Below are 16607 nucleotides of genomic sequence, written 5' to 3'. Positions count from 1 at the left end.
CACGTTCTGAAGGGTTCACATTTAGAAGTCAGGTGAAAATCTCACAGTGTTCAAACATTTTAGAAAATAAAAAGCAAAACAAAGAGTAGACCACTGTCAAAGGTTATGGACCAAGTTGAAGACAGGAGATGCTTCTCCAGTCATTTTATTACAAAGTGGCCTTCCACCTGGACCCACTGGTGCCCCTCACCTGGCCTGGCTACCTCACTTCCTGACAGTGGCAGAAGTTCAGCAGCAGCCTTGGTCCCACTTCAGACTCGTCCTATCACACAGGATCTGGCATGTGTGAGCCCCAGCAATTCCAGTAATGTCTACATTAATTATACTTTTCTGACTTGCTACATGACTTCTGAGTCCAGTCTAAGTGCCATGTCTTCTCACCAGGCACGCTGGAGGGCCACTTCTTGCCCAACGAAGATATACAAACGGCCAAGAAACACTGTTGTCATAAAAATGCTCAACATCACTTGTCATAAGGAAAATGCAAATCAAAACCACCATGAAATACCACTTTATATCTATGAGGATAACCATTAGAAAAATAGAAAATACAAGTATTGGTGAGGATGGTTAGAAATTGGAACCCTCGTGCATTTCCGGTAGAAAGTGAACTGATGTAACTGCTGTGGGAAGCAGTGTGGCAGTTCCTCAAAACATTGGACAAAGAATTACCATAAAATCAAAATTCTAGTCCTAGAAGAATTGAAATCAGGGACTCAGATACTTGTACCCCAATGTCCAAAGCAGCGTTATTCATAATAGTCAAAAGGTGGTAACAGCTCAAATGCCCATCAACAGATGAGTGGATGAACAAATTCTGGTGTATACATAATGGACTGTTTTTCATCTTTAATATGGAATGAAATTCTGATACATACTACAACATGATAGACTTTGAAAATACTATACTAAGTAAAATAAGTCAGACACAAAAAAAACAAATATTGTCTGATTTCATTTACCTAAGGTAACTAGAATAGGCAAATTCATAGACACAGAAAGGAGAACAGAGCTGGCCAGGGCCTGGAGGGATTGGGTAAAGGAGTTACTGCTTAATGGAACTGAGTTCTATTTAGAGTGACGAAAAAGTTCTGGAAATGGATAGTGGTGATGGTTACACAACATTGTGAATGTACTTAATGCCACTGAATTGTACACTTAAAATTTGTTAAAATGAGAGTGCTCCTGGGTGGTTCAGTCAGTTAAGTGACCGACTCTTGATTTTGGCTCAGATCATGATCTCACAGTTCATGAAATCGAGACCCACATCAGGCTCTGTGCTGAAAGCGTGGAGCCTGCCTGGGATTCTCTCTCTCCTTCTCTCTGCCCTTCCCCCGCTCACGTGCGCAAGCGCACATGCATGCGCTCTTTCTCTCTCTCAAAATAAACATTTAAAAAATTGTTAAGAGGTTCCGGAAGATGGCGGCGTAGGAGGACGCGGGGCTCACAGCGCGTCCTGCCGATCACTTAGATTCCACCTACACCTGCCTAAAGAACCCAGAAAACCGCCAGAGGATTAGCAGAAGGGAGTCTCCGGAGTCAAGCGCAGACTAGAGGCCCACAGAAGAGGGTAGGAAGGGCGGCGAGGCGGTGCGCGCTCCACGGACTGGCGGGCGGGAGCCGGGGCGGAGGGGCGGCTCACCGGCCAAGCAGAGCCCCCGAGTCTGGCTGGCAAAAGCGGAGGGGGCCGGACAGACTGTGTTCCGACAGCAAGCGCGACTTAGCGTCTGGGAGGTCATAAGTTAACAGCTCTGCTCGGAAAGCGGAAAGGCTGGAGGACAAAGGGAGGGAGAGCTGCTGAGCCCCCGGACGGCAGAGCTCAGCTTGGCGGGGAACAAAGGCGCCAGCGCCATCTCCCCCGCCCATCCCCCAGCCAAAATCCCAAAGGGAACCAGTTCCTGCCAGGGAACTTGCTCGCTCCGCGCAAACACCCAACTCTGTGCTTCTGCGGAGCCAAACCTCCGGCAGCGGATCTGACTCCCTCCCGCTGCCACAGGGCTCCTCCTGAAGTGGATCACCTAAGGAGAAGCAAGCTAAGCCTGCCCCTCCAGCCCCCGTGCACCTTGCCTACCCACCCCAGCTAATACGCCAGATCCCCAGCAACACAAGCCTGGCAGTGTGCAAGTAGCCCAGACGGGACACGCCACCCCACAGTGAATCCCGCCCCTAGGAGAGGGGAAGAGAAGGCACACACCAGTCTGACTGTGGCCCCAGCAGTGGGCTGGGGGCAGACATCGGCCCCGCCCACTAACTCCAGTTATACACCACAGCACAGGGGAAGTGCCCTGCAGGTCCTCACCACGCCAGGGACTCTCCAAAATGACCAAACGGAAGAATTCCCCTCAGAAGAATCTCCAGGAAATAACAACAGCTAATGAACTGATCAAAAAGGATTTAAATAATATAACAGAAAGTGAATTTAGAATAATAGTCATAAAATTAATCGCTGGGCTTGAAAACAGTATACAGGACAGCAGAGAATCTCTTGCCACAAAGATCGAGGGACTAAGGAACAGTCACGAGGAGCTGAAAAACGCTTTAAACGAAATGCAAAACAAAATGGAAACCACGATAGCTCGGCTTGAAGAGGCAGAGGAGAGAATAGGTGAACTAGAAGATAAAGTTATGGAGAAAGAGGAAGCTGAAAGAAAGAGAGATAAAAAAATCCAGGAGTATGAGGGGAAAATTAGAGAACTAAGTGATACACTAAAAAAAAATAATATACGCATAATTGATATCCCAGAGGAGGAAGAGAGAGGGAAAGGTGCTGAAGGGGTACTTGAACAAATTATAGCTGAGAACTTCCCTGAACTGGGGAAGGAAAAAGGCATTGAAATCCAAGAGGCACAGAGAACTCCCTTCAGACGCAACTTGAATCGATCTTCTGCACGACATATCATAGTGAAACTGGCAAAATACAAGGATAAAGAGAAAATTCTGAAAGCAGCAAGGGATAAACGTGCCCTCACATATAAAGGGAGACCTATAAGACTCGTGACTGATCTCTCCTTTGAAACTTGGCAGGCCAGAAAGGCTTGGCACGATATCTACAGTGTGCTAAACAGAAAAAATATGCAGCCGAGAATCCTTTATCCAGCAAGTCTGTCATTTAGAATAGAAGGAGAGATAAAGGTCTTCCCAAACAAACAAAAACTGAAGGAATTTGTCACCACGAAACCAGCCCTACAAGAGATCCTAAGGGGGATCCTGTGAGACAAAGTACCAGAGACATCACTACAAGCATAAAACATACAGACATCACAATGACTCTAAACCCGTATCTTTCTATAATAACACTGAATGTAAATGGATTAAATGCGCCAACTAAAAGACATAGGGTATCAGAATGGATAAAAAAACAAGACCCATCTATTTTCTGTCTACAAGAGACTCATTTTAGATCTGAGGACACCTTTAGATTGAGAGTGAGGGGATGGAGAACTATCTATCATGCTCCTGGAAGCCAAAAGAAAGCTGGAGTAGCCATACTTATATCAGACAAACTAGACTTTAAATTAAAGGCTGTAACAAGAGATGAAGAAGGGCATTATATAATAATCACAGGGTCTATCCACCAGGAAGAGCTAACTATTATAAATGTCTATGCGCCAAATACCCGAGCCCCCAGATATATAAAACAATTACTCATAAACATAAGCAACCTTATTGATAAGAATGTGGTCATTGCAGGGGACTTTAACACCCCACTTACAGAAATGGATAGATCATCTAGACACACAGTCAATAAAGAAACAAGGGCCATGAATGATACATTGGATCAGATGGACTTGACAGATATATTTAGAACTCTGCATCCCAAAGCAACAGAATATACTTTCTTCTCGAGTGCACATGGAACATTCTCCAAGATAGATCATATACTGGGTCACAAAACAGCCCTTCATAAGTTTACAAGAATTGAAATTATACCATGCATACTTTCAGACCACAATGCTATGAAGCTTGAAATCAACCACAGGAAAAAGTCTGGAAAACCTCCAAAAGCATGGAGGTTAAAGAACACCCTACTAACGAATGAGTGGGTCAACCAGGCAATTAGAGAAGAAATTAAAATATATATGGAAACAAACGAAAATGAAAATACAACAATCCAAACGCTTTGGGATGCAGCGAAGGCAGTCCTGAGAGGAAAATACATTGCAATCCAGGCCTATCTCAAGAAACAAGAAAAATCCCAAATACAAAATCTAACAGCACACCTAAAGGAAATAGAAGCAGAACAGCAAAGGCAGCCTAAACCCAGCAGAAGAAGAGAAATAATAAAGATCAGAGCAGAAATAAACAATATAGAATCTAAAAAAACTGTAGAGCAGATCAACGAAACCAAGAGTTGGTTTTTTGAAAAAATAAACAAAATTGACAAACCTCTAGCCAGGCTTCTCAAAAAGAAAAGGGAGATGACCCAAATAGATAAAATCATGAATGAAAATGGAATGATTACAACCAATCCCTCAGAGATACAAACAATTATCAGAGAATACTATGAAAAATTATATGCCAGCAAATTGGACAACCTGGAAGAAATGGACAAATTTCTAAACACCCACACTCTTCCAAAACTCAATCAGGAGGAAATAGAAAGCTTGAACAGACCCATAACCAGCGAAGAAATTGAATCGGTTATCAAAAATCTCCCAACAAATAAGAGTCCAGGACCAGATGGCTTCCCAGGGGAGTTCTACCAGACATTTAAAGCAGAGATAATACCTATCCTTCTCAAGCTATTCCAAGAAATAGAAAGGGAAGGAAAACTTCCAGACTCATTCTATGAAGCCAGTATTACTTTGATTCCTAAACCAGACAGAGACCCAGTAAAAAAAGAGAACTACAGGCCAATATCCCTGATGAATATGGATGCAAAAATTCTTAATAAGATACTAGCAAATCGAATTCAACAGCATATAAAAAGAATTATTCACCATGATCAAGTGGGATTCATTCCTGGGATGCAGGGCTGGTTCAACATTCGCAAATCGATCAACGTGATACATCACATTAACAAAAAAAAAGAGAAGAACCATATGATCCTGTCAATCGATGCAGAAAAGGCCTTTGACAAAATCCAGCACCCTTTCTTAATAAAAACCCTTGAGAAAGTCGGGATAGAAGGAACATACTTAAAGATCATAAAGGCCATTTATGAAAAGCCCACAGCTAACATCATCCTCAACGGGGAAAAACTGAGAGCTTTTTCCCTGAGATCAGGAACACGACAGGGATGCCCACTGTCACCGCTGTTGTTTAATATAGTGCTGGAAGTTCTAGCATCAGCAATCAGACAACAAAAGGAAATCAAAGGCATCAAAATTGGCAAAGATGAAGTCAAGCTTTTGCTTTTTGCAGATGACATGATATTATACATGGAAAATCCGATAGACTCCACCAAAAGTCTGCTAGAACTGATACATGAATTCAGCAAAGTTGCAGGATACAAAATCAATGTGCAGAAATCAGTTGCATTCTTATACACTAACAACGAAGCAACAGAAAGACAAATGAAGAAACTGATCCCATTCACAATTGCACCAAGAAGCATAAAATACCTAGGAATAAATCTAACCAAAGATGTAAAAGATCTGTATGCTGAAAACTATAGAAAGCTTATGCAGGTAATTGAAGAAGATATAAAGAAATGGAAAGACATTCCCTGCTCATGGATTGGAAGAATAAATATTGTCAAAATGTCAATACTACCCAAAGCTATCTACACATTCAATGCAATCCCTATCAAAATTGCACCAGCATTCTTCTCGAAACTAGAACAAGCAATCCTAAAATTCATATGGAACCACAAAAGGCCCCGAATAGCCAAAGTAATTTTGAAGAAGAAGACCAAAGCAGGAGGCATCACAATCCCAGACTTTAGCCTCTACTACAAAGCTGTCATCATCAAGACAGCATGGTATTGGCATAAAAACAGACACATAGACCAATGGAATAGAATAGAAACCCCAGAACTAGACCCACAAACGTATGGCCAACTCATCTTTGACAAAGCAGGAAAGAACATCCAATGGAAAAAAGACAGTCTCTTTAACAAATGGTGCTGGGAGAACTGGACAGCAACATGCAGAAGGTTGAAACTAGACCACTTTCTCACACCATTCACAAAAATAAACTCAAAATGGATAAAGGACCTGAATGTGAGACAGGAAACCATCAAAACCTTAGAGGAGAAAGCAGGAAAAGACCTCTCTGACCTCAGCCGTAGCAATCTCTTACTCGGCACATCCCCAAAGGCAAGGGAATTAAAAGCAAAAGTGAATTACTGGGACCTTATGAAGATAAAAAGCTTCTGCACAGCAAAGGAAACAACCAACAAAACTAAAAGGCAACCAACGGAATGGGAAAAGATATTTGCAAATGACACATCGGACAAAGGGCTAGTATCCAAAATCTATAAAGAGCTCACCAAACTCCACACCCGAAAAACAAATAACCCAGTGAAGAAATGGGCAGAAAACATGAATAGACACTTCTCTAAAGAAGACATCCGGATGGCCAACAGGCACATGAAAAGATGTTCAACGTCGCTCCTTATCAGGGAAATACAAATCAAAACCACACTCAGATACCACCTCACGCCAGTCAGAGTGGCCAAAATGAAGAAATCAGGAGACTATAGATGCTGGAGAGGATGTGGAGAAACAGGAACCCTCTTGCACTGTTGGTGGGAATGCAAATTGGTGCAGCCGCTCTGGAAAGCAGTGTGGAGGTTCCTCAGAAAATTAAAAATAGACCTACCCTATGACCCAGCAATAGCACTGCTAGGAATTTATCCAAGGGATACAGGAGTACTGATGCATAGGGGCACCTGTACCCCAATGTTTATAGCGGCACTCTCAACAATAGCCAAATTATGGAAAGAGCCTAAATGTCCATCAACTGATGACTGGATAAAGAAATTGTGGTTTATATACACAATGGAATACTACGTGGCAATGAGAAAAAATGAAATATGGCCTTTTGTAGCAACATGGATGGAACTGGAGAGTGTGATGCTAAGTGAAATAAGCCATACAGAGAAAGACAGATACCATATGGTTTCACTCTTATGTGGATCCTGAGAAACATAACAGAAACCCATGGGGGAGGGGAAGGGAAAAAAAAAAAAAAAAAAGAGGTTAGAGTGGGAGAGAGCCAAAGCATAAGAGACTGTTAAAAACTGAGAACAAACTGAGGGTTGATGGGGGGTGGGAGGGAGGGCAGGGTGGGGGGGAGGGCAGGGTGGGTGATGGGTATTGAGGAGGGAACCTTTTGGGATGAGCACTGGGTGTTGTATGGAAACCAATTTGACAGTAAATTTCATATATTAAAAAATAAAAAAAAAATTGTTAAAATGGTAGATTTTATTTATGTATACTTTACCACAATAAAAGTATAAAGAGCCTCAAAAATTGATTATAGCAAATAAAAGTAATAATGTATTGTGGGGATCATATTTGTAGAAGTAAGATAAAGGACCACAATAGCACAAAGGCTACTGTTACTCAGTTCCTGGAAGTATACTATCGTAAGGTTCTTATGCTATATATGAAGTGGCATAATGACACTTGAGGATAGACTGTGATGTGTTAAAAATTTGTATTATAAATCTGAAAGCAGCCACTAAAAAAAAAAAAAGTTATAGCTAATAAGCTAACAAAGTGTATAAAATAAAATGGAATCATGAAACATACCCAATTAATCCAAAAGACGGCAGAAAAAAAGGAAAGAGCAACAGAGAACAGATAAGACAAACATAAAACAAATAGCATGATGGTTGATTTAAATTCAAACATATCAATAGTCAGAATAAATATACTCTTAACATCCCAATTAAAATGCAGATATTATGAGGTTTTTTAAAAAGCAAGACCTAACTAGATGCTGCTTAAAAAAAAAATTTGTAGGGATGCCTGGGTGGCTCAATCAGTTAAGCATCTGACTTTGGCTCAGGTCATAAGCTCGCAGTCCGTGAGTTCAAGTCCTCGCATTGGGCTCACTGCTGTCAGCGTGGAAGCTGTCAGCACAGAGCCTGCTTCGGATCCTCTGTCCCCCTCACTCTACCCCTCCCCTGCTTGCACTCACTCTCTCTCTCTCTCCCTCTCTCTCTCTCCCCCTCCCTCTCTCTCTCATTCAGGCGCCCCTAAATAAACATTTTTTAAAACCTGTAAATAAGGAAAAACAAATAGGTTGTAAGTAAAAGGATAAAAAAAGATATACCATGCAAATACTAATCAGAAGAAAGCAGGAAGTGGCTACGTTGACATCAGGCAAAGTAGATTTCTGAGCAAAGAGTATCACCAGGGTTAAAGAAGTTTATTTCATGATTAAGAGAACCTAAGAATCCAAATTATGTGTATTAGGTTTACACATAATAATAAAGCTTCAAAGTATATGAAGCAAAATCTGATAGAAAGCATGGATAAGTAGACAAATTCATAATTATAGTCATAGATTTCTCAATCATTGACTAAGCAATAGACAGAGAACTCAGTGAAGGTAGAGAAGAGTTAAATAATAACATCAACCAATTTAACCTAATTCACATTTATAGAATACTCACTTTAGCAAAGTACACATCAAATAAACATGGAGCATTAACCAATCCCATCATACAATATATGCTCTCTGACCAAAAAAGGAATTAAATTTGAGATAAATACCAGACTATATAAGGAAAATCTCCACATATTTGGAAATGTAATAAAATACTTTCAAATAACCCATGGGTCAAAAAAGAAACCACCAGGATAGTTGTTAGAAAGGTTTATACTGAAACCAAATGAAAACACAACATACCAACATTAGGAGCTAAAGCAGTACTCAGGGAAATGCAGAATCCTAAAGGCCTATATTAGAAAGAAGAAAGGCTTCAAATAAAAGACTTCATTGCCTACATTAAAGAAATCAGAAAAAGAGGAGAAAATGAAACTCAAGGTTCACTTGAAAAGAAATAGATAAACCTAAACAGACTTATATCTGTCAAATAAATTGTGTAGTTTAAAATCTTCCTTAAAAGAAAACTCTGGACCCCAGTGCCTTCAGTGGTGTATCCTACCAAACACCTAGGAAAGAAATAATACCAATTCTACACAAACTCAGAAAATTAAAAAAGAGAGACTACTTCCCAACTCATTTGATGAACCCAGCATTACCCTGACACTAAAATCAGACAGAAAGACACGGAAACTACAGACCAATATCCCTCATGCACATACATGCAAAAAATTCTTTATATTTTAGCAAATCAAATTAAACATTATATAAAATAGATAATACTTGAAGTGAGATTTAACTCAGGAATGCATGGTGGATTTAAACCTTAAAAATCAATCTTTGTAATTTACCACACTAACACAAAAAGAAAAATCACATGATCACTTTAATGGATGGAGAAAATGCTTTAGACAAAAATCTAACATCCAGTCCTGATTTAAAAACAAAACAAAACTTTCAGCAAGCTAGGAACAGGAGAAAATTTCCTCAGTCTGGAAGGGCAACAAAAAAATCTACAGCCGATATCACATTTAATATTGAGAAATGGAGTGTTTTCTCCCTAGGTTCAGGAATAAGGCAGAATAACCACTCTCATCACTTCTATTCCAAGTTTACTGGGATGTTCTGGCCAAAATAACAAGCCAAGAAAAAGAAAGAAAAGGGATCTGTATATGTTCCAGCTGCAGAGAGCAGACTGCTCTCAGCTTGCCCAGCACCCTAGAGGAGCGAAGAATATATGAATAAGGAATGTTATCATCCAGGTGGCTTTAGGATCCTGAGGAGTAGAGGGGGACAGCACTGAGGAGGTCTAGATGGATCTAATTTGTGTAGGAGTTCCCTGTAGATAAATTACTGGCCACCCAACCACTATAACCTAGTATGTAATGGCTGAATGAATATGTAATCAACTGCAGCGTAACTGAGGCATCTAAAGCTCTAGAACTAGTCAGGTGTTCCCCCCCACCCAATACCATTTCCTTCCCTCTAATCCTACCTGATATTAACAAAGCATTCATAATTCTAAGGATAATCTCTATTTTATTGTGCTCTTTTGTAACTTTTAAATAAATCAATTTATATAGAAAGAAAGAAAGAAAGAAAGAAAGAAAGAAAGAAAGAAAGAAAGAAAGAGGAAGGGAAGGAGGGAGGGAGGAAGGAAGGTATATCCATAAAGGAAATGAAGAAGTAAAACAATTGCCTTTATTTGCAGGTGACCTGATCACCTATGTAGATAATTCTATGGACTCTACCAAAAAAAGCTGAAAGAATAAATGAATTTATAAGAACACTACATAAAAATCAACTTTATATTCCAGCAATGAGTTATCAGAAATTTACATTTTAAAAGCAATACCATTTACAACAGCATCAAAAAACATGAAATACTCAGAAATCAATCTGACAGAAGATATGTAAAACCTGAGCAATGAAAACTACACAACACAGGGGCACCTGGGTGGCTCAGCTCGTTGAGCGTCTGACTTAGGCTCAGGTCATAATCTCATGGTCGTGAGTTTGAGCCCCACATCAGGCTCACCGTTGTCAGCACAGAGCCCACTTTGGATCCTCTGTCCCCCTCTCTGTCTGCCCCTCCCCCACTTGTGCTCTCGTGCTCTCTCTCTCTCAAAAATAAATAAAACATTAAAAAAACCCACATACATAAAAAAAGAAAAAAGACAAGAAAAGAAACGTTAAAAAAAAAAGAAAATTACAAAACATAGTTGAAGGATGTTAAGAAAGCCCTAAAAAAACAGTAAGATACACCATTTTCCTGGACTTTAAAGACTCAAAATTGTTAATAACATCAATTTTTCTTAAATTAATATATAAATTAAATGCAATCCAAATCAAAACTCTAGCATACATTTTGTAGATCTTGAGAAGCCGATTTTAAAACTTATTTGAAAGTGCAAAGTGCCTAGAATAACCGAAACATTTTTGTAAAAGAACACAGTTGGAGAATTCATAATACTTAGCTTCAAGATTTATTATAAAGCTATGGTAATCAAAGCAGTGTGGTAGTAAATATAAACAAACATCAGTGAATCAGAATACAGAGTCCACAAACAGATCCACACAAATATCAATTGGTTTTAAATATTTCAAATGTAATCAGTGAGGAAAGGACAATTGTTTTCAACAAATGGTGCTGGAATAAACTCACACCATAATCAAACATGGATCATGGACCTAAATAGCGATAAAACTTCTAGAAGAAAGCATAAATAAAATCTTGTAAGTGAAATATGTCATGGGTTTGAGAAAGACTTCTTAAATATGTCAAAATGAACATAAAGTATAAGAGAAAAATAAATACACTGGATTTCATAAAAAATAAAAACAAGTGCTTCAGAAAAAAAAAAACTTTCTTAAGCAAATAAGAAGCCAAAACTGGGAGAAAATATTTGTAAAACATATATTAACAAAAGAGAATATGTACAACTCAATAATGAGATATAGAACTCAATCTTTGAAAAGGGTAAAATGTTTGAATGGTCACTTTCCCAAAGAAGGTGTACCGATGGCAAGTAAGCACTTTTAAAGGCGCTCAAAATCATTAGTCACTAGGGAAATGCACATGAAATCCACAAACACCATCTCACTGGAATGGCTAAACATAAAAATTAAAGCATTGGTAAGGATGTAGAGAAAGTGGGATTCTCACACACCACTGGAGGGAATGTAAAATGGTGCACCTTCTTTGGAAAACAGTTTGGCAGTTTCTTAAAATGTTAGACATATACCTATCATATGACCTGGCCATTTCATTCCAGGTATGTACCTAAGGGAAATGAACCTATTATGTGCATATGATGATTTATATACAAATTTTCCCAGCAGCTTTATCTGTAACAGTCCCAATCTGGAAACAACACAAATGTCCATCAATAGACAACTGAATAAACTGATTGTGATGCATCACATAACGGGATACGACTCAGCAGTCAAAAGAAATAAACATTTGAAACATGCAGCAACATGGGTGAATTTCAAAATAATTAGGAAAATGAAAGAAGCCTGGCAAAAAAGAGCACATACTGAATTATTCCACTTACGGACAGAACCAAATACAAACTAAGCTACAGTGATGAGAAGCAGATCAATAAGTTGCCTTAGGATAGGGAGGAGCATAAGGGAGAGACTTCCAAAGGGTACAGTGCAGGAAACTTTTAGAGGTGATGGACTTGTTCATCTTCTTGATTATGGTGGTAGTTTCAAGGTTATATGCATATGTCAATTGTACTGTTTCTTTTTGCAAAATGAGGAATTAAAAAAATGTTTTTTGAGTATAGTTGCCACACAGTGTTAAATTAGTTTCAGTTGTACAACCTACTGATCCAACTTCTTTCTATGTTTTGCTATGCTCACCACAAGGATAGCTACCATCTGTCACCATGCAACACTATTAACATTGACTATATTCACTATGCTTTTATTCCTGCGAATTATTAATTCCATAACTAGAAGCCTGTATCTCCCACTCCTCTTTCCCCAATTTTGCCCATCCTTCTAACTCCCTCCCCTCTGGCAACCATCAGTTTGTTCTATGTATTTATAAGTCTGATTCTTTTCTTTGTTTATTCACTGGTTTGTTTTTTAGATTCTACATGTGAGTGAAATCATATAGTATTTGTCTTTCTCTGACTTATTTCACTTAGCATTATATTCTTTAGCTCCATCCACACTGTTGCAAATGGCAAGATCTCATTCCTTTTTATGGCTGAATAATATTCCATTGCATAAATATAATACATCTTCCCTATCCATTCGCCTATTGATGGACACGTAGGTTGCTTCCATATCTTGGCTATTGTACGTAACATTGTGATATACATAGCGATCAACTGTACTTTTTAAAGAAGTGCAATTTTATTGTATATCAATACACTTTTAAAATTTGTAAAACTTTTGGGGCATCTGGGTGACTCAGTCAGTTAAGCATCTGACTTTGGCTCATGATCTCACAGTTTGAGGGTTCAGGTCCTGCTTTGGGCTCCGCACTGACAGTGTGGAGCCTGCTTGGGATTCTCTCTCTCTCCCTTTCCCTGTGCTCCTCCCCCACTCATGCTTTCTTTCTCTAAAAAAAAACATTTTGTAAAATGTAATGAAGGACAGTTGGGTGAGCAAACACTATTCTTATGTCTCATCCTTACATTTTTTTGACAATATGTCTCAGTAGGATTTAAGAAACAGTAAAGAAAATGTGATACTTACTTGAGAAAGTCTGTCTGTCTTTGAATTCTCATGATCTCTGTGCTTGTCAAACTCTTCTGGCCAGTTATGTGTGCAAAACTAGGGAACTACAATTAAGGATACATATAAAATCATGGTAAAAGCTATGGTATAGTAAAATTTCATTAAAAATTCATTCTAATGGGCTGTCTTATCATATCCAGTACCCATCTTTTAAAAACCATGACAGAAAAAACATTAAGTACTGATTACCCCAAGTACCTGACATTAAAAATATCAAAGTGCTATTACAATTAGGTATGTATATTTCATTAAAAACAAGAGTTTATAAGAAAAGATATCTGAATTAACCATCAGACAGACCAGAGTTTAGAATTTAAAAACCTAAGTTGACCTTCATTTTTCTCAAAAATCTTTGAGATCCTTAGGAAACTCAAAGTAGTCACCTAAAAGAACATATGCAGCAACTACCTGTTGTTATCCAAAAACATTGAAATCATTTTGATATATTCTTATTTGAGCATTCACTTTGTAACAGGTACTGTGTTTGACACAGAAGGGGGGAAATATAAATATTACATGATACCTACCCTCCAGGACCTGAACTGGAATATACACAAAATACTGAAACACTGTAGGTTCGGTGTAGTGTGTGTGTGTGTGTGTGTGTGTGTGTGTGTGTGTGTGTGTGTAGTCCCATGGGACCCTAGAGGACATAATCACACTTGCTCCAGGGGAGAAGGGCCTCCCAGGGTGCTAACATCTGAGCTGGGCCTGGGGTGTAAAGAAAGGTTCGTCAAATGGACACAAGGACAATGGGAATCCCAAGCAGAAGAAACCCATTTGCAAAGGCACAGTGGCAGGGCAGTCCTCAGCCTATCCCAGGGCTCAGCCATTTGACATGGTTTGGAGGTCTGAGGGGCTGGAGGAGGAATGTGGAGGGGAGAAGCTATCACTTAAGGAGGGTCTGACACTACTAAAACGGCATCATGTGGCCATTATCTCCTTGACATTTCACAATGACCTTACAAGGTGGGTAGCATTTTCCCCATGTTTTAAATGTTTGTAAGTTTCTTTTGAAACTTAATTTAAATTTCAATAATTTCTTTTTTTTTTAATTTTTTTTAACGTTTTATTTATTTTTGAGACAGAGACAGAGCATGAACGGGGGAGGGGCAGAGAGAGAGGGAGACACAGAATCGGAAGCAGGCTCCAGGCTCTGAGCCATCAGCCCAGAGCCCGACGTGGTGCTCGAACTCAGGGACCACGAGATCTTGACCTGAGCTGAAGTCGGACGTTTAACCGACTGAGCCACCCAGGCACCCCAAATTTCAATAATTTCTTAATAATTTCAAACTTACAGAAGAAGTACAGGGAGAGTACAAATAACTCCTGCATACCCAGCTTGACCAGTTTTTCACATTAACATTTTGCCCAGTGCACTTCCCTTCTCTATCTCTCTCTGAACCATGTGAGAATGGACGGCAGTTATGATGCCCCTTTCCCCCTACATTCTTCAGTGTGCACATCCTAAGAACAATGATGTCCTCTCACGCAGCAATGCGATTATCAAAACCAGAAAAGTTAACAGCTACCCAATACTGTGATCTAACCCCCAGATCTTTACTCAAATGTCATTGTTTATGCCAATGACGTCCTTCACAGCTATTTATTTATTTTTTTCCTGGTTTAGGATCCAGTCCAGTGTCACGCTTTGCATTTAGTGGTCATGTGTCTTTTGTCTCCTTTAATCTGGAATTGTTCCTCAGTCTGTCCTTACTTTTCATGACCTTGACATGTTTGAATTTAATTTTTAGAATCTCCTTTAATTTGGTTTTGTCTGATGTTTCCTCCTGATGGGATTCAGTCACGCATTTTGGCCCAAATATGAGAGAAACGATACTGTGTCCCATCTCAGTGCCTCACACAAAGAGGCACATATAATCCCCATTTTTGAGATGAAGATGCTGAGGCTCAGAAAGGTTGAGTCACTTGCTTGAGGTCGCATCAACAGAATGTGAACTGTCTCAGGTACCTCAGCCTATCTGACCCCGGTAGGGTCCCTGTCTACCACGATACCTGCACGCAGAGCTTAGGAAGCTAGAACTTGTGCTGTAGGCAATAGGGAGTGGTCAGGGGTCTTGAGTTGCTTTCATGTCAGGTCCAACGTGGCATAGACCAGGTGTCACAAAGTGGTGGTCTACTGGCTAAATCTCGCCTGCCGTTGAGTTCCATTTGACCCAGATATACTGGTCCACAATGTTTCAAATTTTGATTTAATTGTTAATATTTACACATAAACAGGCAGGTTTCTGGCTTTTCTTGTAAAATCAAGATGTGGCAACACTGAGCCCATAGGCCTTCTTGTCAATAGTTGGCCAGAGCTGAGTAGAGATAACCCACTAACTGACTGGGGCATTCCACGTTGCTAGAGAACCCCCAACTCTTATGCCCTGAAACTGAAGCCTAGTGTAGGCTGTCATTTCTCTCCCACCCAGGCTGTACCATGCATTTACTCTGCTGTCTAGCCCCTGATGGCACCCCTCAGGTCAGTGCTTAGTTCAGAGACATCTTGTCTTCCTGGTGGTTGCTGACATGTTATAATACCCACCAGTATCATTAATTCTGATGTTCGCTGAAGTATGGTTCAGATGGGATTCAGCTGGAATGTTGACAAGAGTCTCATACCAATAGGAATAAAAAGAGTGGAAGATAAATATTTTGTGGTCCTTTTCTGGCCCCCTTGCTCCTCTGAATTCTAGTCAAAGTCCCCAAATGTGTCCTTAATGTTCCTATTTTTTAGAGGATTCTAAATGTTGGAGTCTTCACAAATTGTCTTACTCTATCTTTTCCTTGTAACAACTCTATCTGCCCACCCACCATATTTCTTGGAGGGCCACAAAGCCCAGGCCGAGGACCACAGACCTACTAAGGCCTTCATGGAAACCTAGTAAACAAAAGAACAACTATCCCTGCAATAGAAGATCACCCTTTCCCAGTCTTCTGGAAGAATGGTTCCTTGGTTACCAAATGGACTAATTTACACTAAACACCTGTGAGCAATGCTCACCACTGTAGCCATTATAGTGTATAATACTGATTTTTAGACAGAAAAATATCATTTTGAAGAATGAGTGGTGTACGACAAAATGCAATCATAACTGTTTTCAGAAGACAGTCTCACGTGACCATAACAATTTGTAATGTGTCCAGAAAGAGTTTCTGTTTTTAGGAGATTTTAAATGTTGGAATCTTCACATATTGTCTTACTCTATCTTTTCCTTAAAACAACTCTAGGTGGGCAAGGTAATCCAAATAGTCATACATAAAGAAAATCTCTCTCTCTCTCTCCCCCACAACTCAAAAATAAATAAACATTAAAAACAACTTTTTCTGAGGTTGGGTTCTTG

The 16607-nt window shown here is 39.6% G+C and overlaps 1 protein-coding gene across 7 annotated transcripts in view; it reads right to left on the bottom strand.

The window, feature by feature from the left end:
- Positions 1-16607, bottom strand: part of DZANK1 (double zinc ribbon and ankyrin repeat domains 1) — a 78413-nt gene that overhangs the window by 42306 nt on the left and 19500 nt on the right. For all 7 annotated transcript variants that reach the window (XM_060611349.3, XM_060611327.3, XM_060611321.3 and 4 more), the window contains one exon: positions 13219-13304. In XM_060611349.3, coding sequence (XP_060467332.2) covers positions 13219-13304 — 86 coding nt within the window. The remainder of the gene's footprint in view (positions 1-13218; positions 13305-16607) is intronic.

Source organism: Panthera onca, chromosome A3, assembly GCF_046562875.1.
Source record: "Panthera onca isolate mPanOnc1 chromosome A3, mPanOnc1 haplotype 2, whole genome shotgun sequence".
NCBI lineage: Eukaryota > Metazoa > Chordata > Mammalia > Carnivora > Felidae > Panthera > Panthera onca.
The sequence above is the reverse complement of the archived record's forward strand: the minus strand, read 5'-3'. Positions and strand labels throughout refer to the sequence as shown.